General features: G+C 64.7%; 4 protein-coding genes across 4 annotated transcripts; 2 read left to right on the top strand and 2 right to left on the bottom strand.

The window, feature by feature from the left end:
* Window positions 1-38: 38 nt before the first annotated feature.
* On the bottom strand, window positions 39-3,040 carry PFL1_03642 (uncharacterized protein; the record flags this gene model as incomplete). Its single annotated transcript, XM_007881161.1, has 6 exons — window positions 39-95; window positions 191-265; window positions 364-1,484; window positions 1,568-1,654; window positions 1,748-1,882; window positions 1,966-3,040. 6 exons carry the CDS (start codon window positions 3,038-3,040, stop codon window positions 39-41), a joined length of 2,550 nt encoding a protein of 849 aa, XP_007879352.1.
* A 589-nt stretch (window positions 3,041-3,629) lies between these two features.
* PFL1_03643 (uncharacterized protein) lies at window positions 3,630-5,548 on the top strand (the record flags this gene model as incomplete). The annotated part of the gene is made up of 3 exons (XM_007881162.1): window positions 3,630-4,732; window positions 4,832-5,240; window positions 5,330-5,548. 3 exons carry the CDS (start codon window positions 3,630-3,632, stop codon window positions 5,546-5,548), a joined length of 1,731 nt encoding a protein of 576 aa, XP_007879353.1.
* Window positions 5,549-7,997: 2,449 nt separating this feature from the next.
* PFL1_03644 (uncharacterized protein) lies at window positions 7,998-9,981 on the top strand (the record flags this gene model as incomplete). The annotated part of the gene is made up of 3 exons (XM_007881163.1): window positions 7,998-8,362; window positions 8,538-8,651; window positions 8,787-9,981. The coding sequence occupies 3 exons, from the start codon at window positions 7,998-8,000 to the stop codon at window positions 9,979-9,981; spliced, it is 1,674 nt and encodes a 557-aa protein (XP_007879354.1).
* A 489-nt stretch (window positions 9,982-10,470) lies between these two features.
* On the bottom strand, window positions 10,471-11,385 carry PFL1_03645 (uncharacterized protein; the record flags this gene model as incomplete). Its single annotated transcript, XM_007881164.1, has 2 exons — window positions 10,471-10,669; window positions 10,805-11,385. 2 exons carry the CDS (start codon window positions 11,383-11,385, stop codon window positions 10,471-10,473), a joined length of 780 nt encoding a protein of 259 aa, XP_007879355.1.
* Between the last annotated feature and the right edge of the window lie 1,860 nt (window positions 11,386-13,245).

Raw genomic sequence — 13,245 nt, forward strand, 5'->3', positions numbered from 1 at the left:
GGTCTGCTACGACCAAGCTTGAGCTCTGGGAAAGCCTGCTACGAGGAGCACGAGGGCAGGTTGCCCGTCAAAGATCGCCCAATCGAGCACAGGCGCTGAAACGGCGGCAGAAGGCGAGGGCGGCACTTTGGTATGTCAGAGATCAGGGACGAGACCCTGCGCGGGCTCAGCCGGGCCGATCAACACTCACCGCCTCTTCGCTGACCTGTTCCTCGCTCTTACCCTCCGCCGGGAGGCCCCAGTCTTCAAAGGGTCGGATGCACATCTACGGCACAGGGAAGCGAGGGGAAAGATCAAGGGGGTCAGCTCCGAAACCTCGCCGCAGCGGGCACTCGACGGAGAACCCTACGCCATGGCACTCACCTGCAGCACGCGCTCAAGCGCCTCGGTATCGTTGTCCTTTTCGAGCTTCTCGACCACCTCGGTCGTGACCCAGTTCCGCAGGACGAAGCGTGGGTTGGCCTTCTTCATCTCGGCCGTGACTTGGTCGCCATCCCTGCCCTCCTGGAGCAGGCGCTTGGCGTAGTCGAGCAGCCAGGGTCGGAACTGGTCCATCTTGGCCGACCGCATATACTCGGGCACCACCTTCTCGTCGTACAGGCCCTCTCGCCCCTGGGCCTTGTCTCCCAGCGCAAAGTCGCGCAGCACCTCCTTGAGTCGCGCCTCCATGTCGCTGTCGCCCTCGATGATAGCGCCGCTGAGGCCGTGCGCCTTGAGAAACGCAGGCAGGCGACACAGGCTGCGCAGCGTCGTGGGAAAGTCGAGGTCGGCCAGTGCGGCGAGCAGCGGCTCGATGAGGCGGCCTTTGCCATCTTCGGACCCGGCATCTTGCAGGCCGAGCCGCTTGGCCCAGCCCCTCTTCCATTCGTCCATCAGCGTCGAGGTGAACGTCGTCTCGATTTCCTCGGAAGCCTGCTCGCGAGCGAGCTTCTTGAGAGCGTTGATCTCGTCCGACTTGAGCCGCAGCAGGTCGCCCGGGGCCGGCGCCCTGCCCTCTTGGATCTCGAAGCCGACCAGGGGAGCAAGAGCGTTGACCAGCTCGCGGATCGCAAACACACCCATGGTCGGCTGGAGGCGGTACGCGTAGCGTCCCTCGCCGTCTGAGTGGTTGCAGATCTGCCCCTCGTCAAAGATGTCCATGAATGCGTACGGGCCATAGTCGATGGTGTGGCCGAGCAGCGAGATGTTGTCGGTGTTCATCACGCCGTGCATGAAGCCGTTGACCTGCCACAGGGCGATGGTGCGGGCGTTGCGGCGTGCCACCTCCTCGATCAGCCGTCGCGCCCACGGCTTCCGCTCCACGCCGGATGCCGCATCGGCAGCTTCGATGGACCCGCCCTTAACGACGTCGGTCCAGCCGAAAAGGTCGCGCGCCACATACTCGCCGAGCATCCGGGACGACTCCCACTCGGAGCGAGAGCTGTGAATCTGAAAGGAGCCGATCCTCAGCCACGAAGGGCAAAGCCTCGTGGTGATGGCGGCGCCTGCACGTATCGGGGGCAAACGAGGCTCGTCAACACCTCGAAGGCAAGCGGAGCTCAGCGGGTAGTTGGCTCTGCCGTCTCACCGTTGATCCTTTCGCGCAGCACCTTGAGGTCCGGGATGCTGACGACGGCCAGCGCTCGGCTCGTCGGCACGCCAAGCGCGCCCATGGCTGTGTATCAGACGTAGAGGCGATCTCGCACGTCAGTTTAGCGTGATGATTCTGGCGAACAGGGTCATCTCCTCAACAAGACCCATGGCTCACCTTCGCTTCCCAAGAACTCGCGGACGCTGCTGCCCAAGGTGGCGAGGCCGTCAGCGAAGCGCGAGTAAGGCGTTCGGCCAGCGCCCTTCAGCTGAATGTCCCATCGCTCGCCAGTGGTTGGGTCCTTCGTCTCAACTGCCGTTGCCAGAGGGCGCAATCCGGAGGTCAGTCGAGTCCGGTGGGCAACAGGTGCAAGGAAAGGCGTCGCGTCAACTCACGTAGAGTGATGGCCCGCCCATCGCCGAGCTGACCGGCCCAGGAGCCGAATTGGTGACCAGCGTAGCAGAGCGACCACGGGGCGTAGCCAACATCGTCGCCCTGCCGCCTGCGCTCTTCTAGCTCGCCGATCCGCCTCTCGATCCTTTCCTGATCGGTTTCGTCCTTTGCCGCTCCCTTTTCGACGGCTTCCTTGTGAGCCAGGTAGGCCGTTCCGGTGCCGACCTGCGCGTCCTTGTCTGCCGACTGGCCATTGCCGTTGCCGGCCAGCTGGGCTCCGATGAGCCGTCCGGAGAGCAAGTCGCTCAGCTCGAAGCGCGCCTTTGCCGCATCTGAGCTCGGAGGCGAGGCCATGGGTCCGGAGCTGTAGCTCTCCGGTCTTGCCCTGCCGTGCTGCGACTTGATCCACTCGAGGCTGTCTCCGATGTCGAGGTGCGGCAGGCAATCCTCGAGGGCAGCGGGTGAAATCGAGAGGAGCCTGGCTGAGGGGAAATGCTGTCCGAGCCTCCCAGGAGGTAGGTGACCCTCGAGCTTGGATGTAGACCCCGCGCTCGCACCGCCACCGACGCTCGAGGGCTGGACCTCGTACCGCTGCATCATGACCTCGATCTGCCGCATCCTCTTCCTGTGCGCCTCGAGCTCCTTTGCCTGCTGTTGCTCCTCGGTCAGCTCGGCATCCTTGTTGGCGTCGTTCTGCTCCTGTTCGATTTCGCGTTCCAGCTTGTTCCCGAGCGACTCTGCCTCTTCCGCCTCCTCTGCGGGGAACTCGTAGGGGAACGAGAGCGGGAGCGGCGAGAGGTAGGAAAAGTGGGAGCCCTGTAGGACCGGCCTGGCCCGACGCACGAGCGAAGGGGACGACTCGGGCGCACCAATGAGGGCCGCAGGGCTGGGCGCGACGGGGTCCGGGAGGAGGTTGAGGGTGAGCCTCTGCTGGGGAGGTACGAGAGGCAAGTTGAGGATGGAATGCCTTGCGCCTGCCGAGGCTGCGCTGCCCGCCTTTGTGGTGATCTGCATGGTGAGGAGGCGCTTGTTCAGGGACGATGTTGCTGTTTGCGCTGCGGTGCGTAGATGGAGCATCTACTGCGTAGCTGTGATGCACGGGGAGTCGACGAAGGATATGGGCTTGGTCGGGCGTGGAAGGTGGTGGCGGTAGGGCAAGCGGCGTTAAAGGAGCGGCGGGCGGGTCGTTGAGTCACCGTCGGGGCTCGCCCGCCCTAGCCTCCACTCCTAGCGACCCGCCCACCCTGACGAGCCCCTCTGCTCCTCGCTGCGGCCCGGTGCACCGCAGCCAGCGGCTTGTTGTCGATGGCGCAAGACGGGCTACAACCAACCCTTCGCCACGTCGTTGACTGCTGGGCACCTTCTTGACTTCGGAGCCTTTCCGGCGGCTAAGCCCGGCAGGCTGGGCGACTGCCGGCTACGTTGGCAGAGGAGTGGTCCGTGCACATGCATGCAGCGGAAGCCCCGCAGTCGGAAGAAGGCGAGCACACATACAGGCACGCGCACGCGCGCAGGCCGAGGCGCTTTGGCGGTTGAAAGCAACCTACGAGCCTGCCTTGAACCTCATCCTAGCGACTCTGCACCCTTCCACCATCTCAACTCCCGCCACAACCTCGACGAGCGCACCGCGGCGTTTATCGTCGTCCGCCGCTTGGAACCCTGCTCAATGAAGCCGTCTAGCTACAAGTGGGCCTACCTCGCCGCCGGCATCGCGCTGCGCGTCGGCCTACTCGCATTTGGCCGATACCAGGATGCCCACTCGGCGGTGCCCTACACCGACGTCGACTATTCGGTCTTTTCCGACGCTTCCAAGGCCATCCTCGACGGCTGCTCGCTCTCACACACCATAGACGGCACCGCAGCTGCTTCCGAGGCCGACATCTTTGACGATGCCGAGCTGCGCTGCGCACGCGGGATTCTGCCGGCCATGGCCCGCTTCCTCCTTCTCAACGACCCTCAGCGGCAGACGTCCGAGCAGCATTCGGCCTTTCAGCAGAATTCGTTCATGTTTGCCTGGGCCACGCGCTGCTACGACCTCGCCCGCCCGCTCTTCCGCGCCGTTGCCAGCCTCGGTGACCCCTACTCGCGGCCCACCTACCGGTACACGCCGCTCCTCGCCCTCGCCCTCACCCCGATCCACCTCTTCGGGTGGGCCGACTTTGGCAAGTACCTCTTCGCTTCCGCCGATGTGCTCTGCGCCCTCTTGATGTGGCTCATCCTCGACGGAAGGAGGGCGCAGGGATCGCCCGCCGGCATCCACGTCCACCTCCCCGGCCTCATCTGGCTCCTCAACCCGCTGCCCGCCCAGATCTCGACGCGCGGCTCCTCCGAGGCCCTGGTCGGCCTTTCCGTGCTCTCATTCGTCTACTTTCTGCTCAGCGCCAACCCAGAGGCACCACTCGGCCTGACGCCCGTTCACGAGACCGCAGATGCTGGGCTAGCGCCGCCGTCCAAGGCTCTGGACCAGCAGGCGACCGAGGCGGTTCCGACCTACCGCCCGCTGGTACCCGAATCCGCTCTGCCACTATCCGAGTGGTCCGCCGCTGCCTACCTCTCGCCGGCGATCCTAGGCCTCGCTGTCCACCTCAAGATCTTCCCCGTCATCTATGGCATTCCGGTCATGGCACATCTCTCGCAATCGACCGAGGCGGCATTCGACCCGGTGGCTCGGCGCAAGCTCGGTCTCTTGCAGCGGCATTCCGCCGGCATCCAGTATGGCCTGATCGCCTTTGCCACATTCATGGCGACCAACGCGGTGGCATGGCTGTTGTGAGTCTCCGCATGGCCGTCGTACAGCCGTTGCGATCCTCCTCTCGCTGACCTTCGACCCATCTCGCTTTTGCCTTCGCGGTTCCGCCTACTCCACAGCTGGGGCGCGCCTTTTGTCGAGCACACGTTCGCCTACCACCTGACGCGACAGGACCACCGGCACAACTTCAGCCCCTACTTTCTCACCACGTACCTCTCCAACATCCCCGGCCTGCGATCCAGCACGGCGACCGCGGCCATCGACTCGTTGGAGTCGCGCCTGCTGTCGTCGCCGCTGTTTTCGTTTGCGCCCCAGGCACTGCTGGTGGCCGTGCTCGGGTGGCGATTGGGGAAGCGCGACGTGGTGGCGGCTATGACGGCGCAGACGATTGCGTTTGTCGCGTTCAACAAGGTGTGCACGAGCCAGTACTTTCTCTGGTTCCTCTGGCTCGTCCCCATCGTCTGGCCCTCGCTCTCCATCAGGCCAGGCACGGCGGCCGTCGCGGTCGGGTCCTGGATCGGTGCACAGGTGAGCAGGGCGAAGGTGTGGACTTCCGAGGGTCGTGCGTCCGACTTGATCGACTGACAGACGGTGAACATGCCTCCTCCCAACGACAGGCGCTATGGCTCTCGCAAGCCTACCTGCTCGAGTTCAAGGCGCAGGACGTCTTTGTGCGCATCTGGGTGTCGAGCCTGGCGCTGCTCGCCGTCCATGCCGCCCTTCTCGTGACATTCGTTCGGGCGTGGGCACGGTATCGCATTTCCTTCAAGCTCCCTCCTGTTCGTCCTGCGACACCGTCGACGACGGCGACCACGATACCTGGCAAGGCGGCCTGAACATGGCAGGGTAGCGCGCCAGCAAGATCCTGGCTTGCTCTGTATATGCACGTTCTCTTCCCCTCTCTGTTTCCGTCTGTGATCCGGTAATGTCACCTCGGCCACCAAGCCCGCCTGCGTCCGGTTGACCGTCAAGGAGGCTCGGTGAGGAGGTGGAGCATGCCCTGCGCGGGTCGGTTGACCATCTCCTGCGGCCAGCGGGGGTCCGACGGACAAAGCGGCGCGGCCATTTCTCTGCTGATCGGAGTCACCGTCTTGACCCTCGCCGTACGTACCCGCCGCGACGACCCTCGGCCGTGCTTGCTTGGCCTGGACGTCCACGGACACGGTTGCGGGTGAGCCTCGGGGGCATCGGAAACGTCGCTTCCGTTCCGTCTCCAGACGATCCACCAAAAAGGCCGGCAGCTTTGCCCCAGGTGGTTGCTCGTCGCTCCCCGCTCGTGTGGCCTGCCCAGCCTGGCGCAGCCGGTCGCTCCCTCGTTCTGCGGTGGTGGCGGTGGAGGAAATTTCTTTGCAGCCTCGTTGAGCGGCAAAAGTGAGCGCCCGACAGAAGGGACGCTTGGCGCGGTTGCGCCCCCCCGCGGTGGAGCAGGCGTGACGGCCGAGGGCGGGCAGGCGGGCAGGCGGGCCACGCAGGCACGCACGCACGGAGAAAAGGTGGCCGGAGCTGCCTGCCTGCCGTCGATCCCTCGGCGGCGGTGGGTCTTGGCCAGCAGGCCCAGGCCGGCTTTTGTGCCGAACGCGCTCCACATGCAGCAACACACACCACAGGCAGGAAAGCCAACCGTCTGGGCGTTGCTGGGGGGAAAAATCAGGCCACTTTTTTTTCTGCTGTGGCACCACCGACCCGTCTGCCTCTTGCTCCGCCCGCCCGGGTTCGGAGGGTGAACCCGACGGACGCGACACATGGCCGCACGACGACGAGAGCCTGGCTTGGCCGGCTTTGTTCGTAAGCAAGCCATCTCAGGCGCCGCGCTAATTATGTATTCTTGGGGATTCCGAGGAACGGGCGGTGTCATACGCAGCACAACAAGCCCGCGTGATGGCAGCGCGCGTCCCTGAGGCCACTCGGAAAGCTGAGCGATGCTGCCACGATATCGCCGCCAGAGGTAGGCGGCGTGGACGAGCCAAGGTCGCGGGCCTTGGTTGGCTTCGTTGACACTTTAGGCAGGCAGGGCTCGCTCGCCCTTCGGCCGCCGCCGCCGCCATTCATCGTCATTAATGTGTCGCTTTCGCCAAGAAGCCAAGCGAAGAGCGGCTGGGCGTGGGGGGAGGAAAGCAAGGCAGCGCGGCCCCAAATGCCCCGAGGCAGGCCATGGTGGGACGGCCCGACGTGCCTGCCTGCGCACGCGCTCGTGCGCATCTGCCAGGGCCAGGGCCCGGGCCAGATCGAGCCAGGCAGATAGGCGGCTTGGCCCTGCTCGCTGTGTGCTTCGGATTTTTGCTTTTCTGCTTTCTTCCTGACGGGCTCAGGCAGGTCGCGGCAAAGCCCAGCAGGACGACCTGCCGGCGCCGACGAGCCGGAGACGTCCCGTCGAAGCAGAGCTCCGCCAACGAGTCGTCGGTCGGCCAAGACCAAACAACGTACGCGACGACAAACGGCGGCAAGAATCCGCCAGAGAGACGCAGACCCCGCCAAAGCAGAGAGGCAGCAGCCTAGCCTGGGCCAAGGCAGGGCCACATCCCCTTGCAGGCTTTTTTCGTTGCAGTCGTCGCCGTCGTCGGCTGATGACGGCCATTCCTGGCCACACGTCCGCGGCCAACAACGACGAGGCGAACAGGCAAACGAAGACAAAGAGAGATGGGAAGGAGAAAAACTTGGTCAGCGGCCGACCGCCATCATGCCTGCTTGTCAAGCAAGCAAGGGCGCCCCCGTGCTGTGGGCTTAGCGAGCCAGGAGGTTGAGATTGGACGACACACGCCGCCCGACTGACCCGGAGACGGCGACGCGGCCAGACGTCAAACCTGGCCACGCCAAACCAGGCCAGAGTACAGCAGGCCCACGCAGAGGGACACTTCGCTCGCTTGCCCGCCCGCCAGAAAGAGAGACTTCTCTTCCGAGAGAGAGAAAGATGAGAGAGATCAGCAGCCACGGCCAAATCATCCGCCGATCCTCCCTCGTCCCCTAGCCTGCCTTGCGTTGCGTTGGCCGCCCTCTGACCTTCGGGTTTCCGCTCCTCGTCCGCCGTCCCTTCTCACCTCACCACCATCCACCATCATCTTTGGCCCTCCCTCCATCCGCCCCACGCCTGTCGCTCCCTCTGAGCCATCCGCCCCCGACCGCCTCTGCGCGTCCTTGTCTCCGCCTCGCGCGTCGTCCAGCTCAGCACCATCTCGGCGGCGACGTTGACCTCGCCACAGCTACCGAGGCCGATCCGCCACTCCTCCTTTCGCCCCCAACTCTGGCGTTCCTTTCGTCCATCCGACCGACCCCTACGTTGCTGCAGCCATGTCGTCCGCCGTGCCCTCCCAGATGGTCCACAACGCGTCGCAGCGCGGCGCCGCCTCGGTCGCCTCGGCCTTTGAGAGCGCCACCAGCAACGGCTCCGTGCTGCAAAAGGCGCTGACCGCCTTCGACTACGCCACCCTCAAGAACGCCGATCGCACCACGATCGTCTTCACCCTCCTCGCGCTCCTTGCGACCGCGCTGATCGCGGAGCAGTACGTCTACCAGCGCAAGAAGGGCGCGCTGCCCGGTCCCAGCTGGACCATCCCCGTCATTGGCAAGTTCGCCGACTCGCTCAGCCCCTCGCTCGAAAAGTACCAGGAGGGCTGGAACTCGGGTCCTCTCAGCGTCGCGAGCGTCTTCAACATGTGAGTGGCCTCGTTCGCCCGGCGAGGAAAGCGCGCTTTCCTTTGCCGTTGGCCCGGCGGATGCCCGTGGTCGCGCGGTCGGAAGGCGGGCTCCGGTGGCAGTGACATCCCGCCGCAAAACGACTTATCGCGCTGAAGCTTTGTTCGACTTTCTCGCGTCTTTGTGCCCCTCCAGCTTCATTGTCATCGCGTCTTCGACCGAGTTCTCGCGAAAGATCCTCAACAGCCCCACATACGCCGAGCCGTGCCTGGTCGCCTCTGCCAAGAAGGTGCTCTGCCACGACAACTGGTGAGTGCCGTTGCGGGATCCGGCGAGGTCCGGCGTAAGGGACCCGATGGATGGCCCATTGTTGCGCTCCTCGGACTGACCTGATCCGCTCCGGAATGATACCCTCATTACGCTCCTCGCGCTCTCGCGACACAGGGTCTTCCTCAACGGCAAGGTCCACGTCGACTACCGCCGCGGCCTCAACACGCTCTTCACGCGCCGCGCGTTGAGCGTCTACCTGAGCATCCAGGAGGGTATCTACAAGCAGCACTTTGCCAAGTGGCTCAGCAACCCCAACCCCAAGCCCGAGGCGTACATGATGCACTTCCGCGACCTCAACATGGAGACGTCCCTCCGCGTCTTCTGCGGCGACTACATCCCCGAAGAAGGCGCGAGGGAGGTCTCTGAAAACTACTGGCTGATCACGGTGGCGCTCGAGCTGGTCAACTTCCCGTTCGCCTTCCCCGGCACCAAGGTCTACAACGCCATCAAGGCGCGCAAGATTGCGATGAAGTGGTTCGAGCACACTGCGCGCGAGTCCAAGAAGAGGATGGCCGAGGGCAAGGAGGTCACCTGCCTCACCGACGCCTGGATCAAGGCCATGATTGACGCCAAGGAGCAGCGCGACAATGCCGAGCTCGAGGCCGAGACGCGCCGCGTCCTTGTGCGCGACTTTTCGGATCGCGAGATTGCCATGGTGCTGCTCAGCTTCCTGTTCGCCTCGCAGGACGCCATGACCTCGGGTCTCACCTACCTCTTCCAGCACCTGGCCGACCGTCCCGACATCCTGCGCAAGGTGCGCGAGGAGCAGTACCGCATCCGCGGCGACGCCATCGACGCCCCCACCACGCTCGACATGGTCGAGCAGATGGAGTACACCAAGGCTGTCGTCAAGGAGAGCCTGCGCCTGAAGCCGCCGGTCATCATGGTGCCCTACATGAACCACAAGGACTTCCCCATCGACAAGGGCTACACGGTGCCCAAGGGCAGCATGATCATCCCGAGCTTCTGGAACCCGCTGCACGACGAGCAGGTCTACCCGGAGCCCGACGAGCTGCGGCCGGAGCGCTGGCTCGATGCCGAGGGCCTGGCCGAGAAGAACCCCAAGAACTACCTCGTCTTTGGCAGCGGCCCGCACAACTGCATCGGCCAGCAGTACGCCAACATGCACCTCACCGCCGTGCTCGGCACCGCCAGCGTGCTGCTCAACTGGGAGCACGAGGTGACGCCCCAGAGCGAAAAGGTCGAGGTCATCGCCACCATCTTCCCCAAGGACGGCGCCCGCATGAAGTTTACGCCGCGAGCCGCACCCGCCCCTGGCACCGCCCCCGAGATCGCCGCGGCGGCATGAAAGCGGCGCGGTCAGTGTCGAGGCATCGGGCTCAGCTCGCCTCCCGTTCTTCGCGCTCCGCTTCCCGCCCGGCTGCATCGATACCGACTTCTGCGCACGATCCTCTGCGCATCTTTACGACACACGCCTCGCTCTCTCTCTCTCTCTCTCTCTCGCTCTCTCTCTATCGTCGCGGCATCTGCCTCCTGCTCGACCTTGCATTGCATCGCACTGCGGAACTGTACTTGTATAGCCGAACCTACGTCGGCCCACGACCTCGATGTCTTCCATCCTGGAGCGCAATTCTTTTCATATTTCTTTTGCGCTGAAGCGCGTGGAGTGGCGGCCGCTGCCGCGCTGCCACGGCGGAAGGGTCAGGGGGCTGTGGGAGATACGGTACAAGTACAAGGGCGATGAGGGGATGGGCGGCAGCGAAGGGGATGGATGGTACGATGGGTCTTGGCGCGTGTGATGGTGCCACGGCCGGCGCCGGCCGTGCGCAGTCGTGCATCAGGCCATGTCGACGTCGACCCGTCGTTGCCCGTTTCCTGCTGCTGCTGCTGCTGCTGTGGTGGCGTGCTTTGCTCGAAGACTGGCGGACTGATCGAAGGCGAGTGTGTTCTGGGCGTGCAGGCGGAGAGCGGCGAAGGGGTTCTTGGCGTAGGCAGGGTCGGAGAGGATGTGGGGCTGTCGCATCATTTCGTGAGCCCTGTTGGCGGTCGTCGAGAGCGGACGAGGATACAGGACAGGGTGCTGTCAGCAGACGAGCGGGACCGGGCGCGGCGCGGCGATGGCCTCAAAGACCGACAGGGAGAGGGCGGAGGAACGGGCGGGAAGAACTCACAGTGCCTTTTTCTTTGCCTTTTCAGTGACGACGCCGTCCTTTGCGCCTTGGGATCCCACGCCCCGGTGCTGTGCGGCGGCGACCGAGGCCGCAACGTGGGAAGCGTGCTCGGCAGCGACCTGTGCCTCGAAGACGTCGTCGTCGTCGCCATCCTGCATCGTCTCCTCGTCCGCCTCCTCGTCCGCACCCTCTGCGACGGGGGCAATTTGCTGCTTGAGGTCATCGACGACGTCCTCGAGGTCCTTCAATCCCTGTCGGTTGCCGGCCAGGTTGTTCCTCTGCTTCTTTTTCAACCGCTTCAGCGACGACTTTGACAGCGGCTTGCCGCCCTCGCCGGGGCCGCCGAGGTTGAGGACGGGTCTGGAGGATGAGGAAGAGTCGGAGGCGGACCTGGCCTGCGATACGAGTTCGGCGCGCTTGAGTGCGCGTTTGGCCGCCTTGGAGATCTGCTGGCCGCGCACCCCGCCGCCGCTCGGCGTGGCCACGGACGAGGGAGAGGTGGTGCTTGAGGGCGCGGAGCTGGATCGCGTCTTGGACCGCGGAGCTGCACGGCCCCGGATCCCTTGATCTGCCCGTACCATGTCGAAGCAGGCTGTCGGTGGTTGAAGAGTCCAGAGGGTGATGGGGTAGCAGGCGATGGTGCTGGTGGTGGCGGCAGTGTCTTCGCAGCAAGGCCCACAGGCAAGGGTTCAGGTGGCTGGCCCAAAAAAGTTTAGAGCGTCGATGAGATCGGGCAGCGCAGCAGCACATCGATTCTCTATCGGGGCTTGGGACGACGTGGAGATGGCCGGCTGGACTGCCTGCGGGGCCTGCAGGCTGCGCATGGGCGGCGGGCGGGCGGTCACGCTGTCCGGGCCACCCTTTCCCCCCCCCCCCCATGTCGATGTCGCGATCTTGATAAATATCCTAGCGCGGGCTAATCTCTGTCGACCACATGCTTTTCTTTGGGCTGCCTGCCGATAGGTTACGGTACCGCGCCAGCGAGCGAGTCACACAAAAGAGCGACGGCGCGGTCATCGTCAGCTGGCCCGGTTGCAAGCCCGCCCGGCCGCTGCTACGGCACCCATACCATACGGTACCGTGGTTCGGGCGCAGCTTGGCGGGGCGCAGCCGAAGCCAGGCGAGAGGGCGAGGACCCGGGGCCGTTCCGACGCCGTCGCCCGTCCCCGAGGTCATCATACGTACATCGCATCGGTTGCACCCGACGGCCAAGGCTGGGCGACGTGATTGCGCCGAGTGGTCAGGACGGAGCATAAGGCGAGGCCGTGCAGAGCCAGGCAAGCTGCCGGCGACGAGCGGCCTGTTTTGACCTCGTTTGCGTTGCGTACCGGCCGGACTTTGGTGGGCTTGCTGCCGCTGCCGTGTGCCCTTTTTGAGCCTGGGGTCCCTGGCTTGGCCTGGCCGGCTGTCTGTGCGCTGCAATTTGGGCACTCGCCTTGCTTGCTTGGTTGCGACTTGCTTCTTGGTCTGGCACGCGCACCCTTCCACCCACACCACCACCGTCGTGCATCCTTGACCGCTTCCTCCTCCTCCCCTCACTTCCCGCATCCCCTTCGCCCCTTCGTCCTACGGCAGTGGTGTACAGCTTCCCGCCGTGGTTGCGTTTGCGGCCCCGCCATATCGCCGCATAGCCCTCGATCCGGACCCGCCTTCACCGCCCCGACCTCATACATACATAGGTGACCCACACGCCCGCCCGCCTGCCCGTCCTGCCGCCGTCGCCACCTAGCTAGCAACTTTGTTCCGGCTTCCCACCCTCTTCGCCCCGACGCCTCCAGCTGGAACCGCCACAACCCTTCGCTCCGCATTTGCAGCCCTTGTACGCCTTTTCACTCTTCCCCGGCCAGCCGGTAAGCTCTCCGGCGCGCCGGCGACTTGCGGCTCGACCGCCGAGCAGATCTCAATCTCGATCTCGGACCAGCGCCCTACGCCCTAGCGCCCTCACTGCTCTGGCTTAACTTCTTGCTCCGCCCTCTCAGACCCGCATACATCATCATCGGGTCCTCGCTTGCTTCCGGTCCCGCCGCCAGATCCACTGCGCCGGAACCCTAGAAATTCGGCGAGCCTTGACCTAGAAGTCAGCGCGGCCGTCGCTTTGCCCCTTGCAAGCGTCCCGGAAGTCGCCGTCCACCTCCTGGGCTTGACAGGCTCTCGCGCATTCCACCACGCACCCATGTCGCTCTAGTCCGCTACCCCATCGAAGCCCCTCCCACCACCTCCCTGGTCGTTCGGGCTTCCCCGTTGATGGGACCGGCAGACCCCTCACATCGGATCTCTGTCCCTCTTCGCTCATTGCAGCGCCTCACCATCGGCTTGCTGCCTTGCCGTAACGCTTCAGCCGCAAAGCTCGCTTCATCCCACCAGCGAACACCTCCACCACGTCCTCCCTGGCACCGGCGAAGAATCTCTAGCCCGCTCTCTGCTCGAGAGACGCTCCGACC

This window comes from Pseudozyma flocculosa (genome assembly GCF_000417875.1).
Source record: "Pseudozyma flocculosa PF-1 unplaced genomic scaffold scaffold00011, whole genome shotgun sequence".
Classification (NCBI taxonomy): Eukaryota; Fungi; Basidiomycota; class Ustilaginomycetes; order Ustilaginales; family Ustilaginaceae; genus Pseudozyma; species Pseudozyma flocculosa.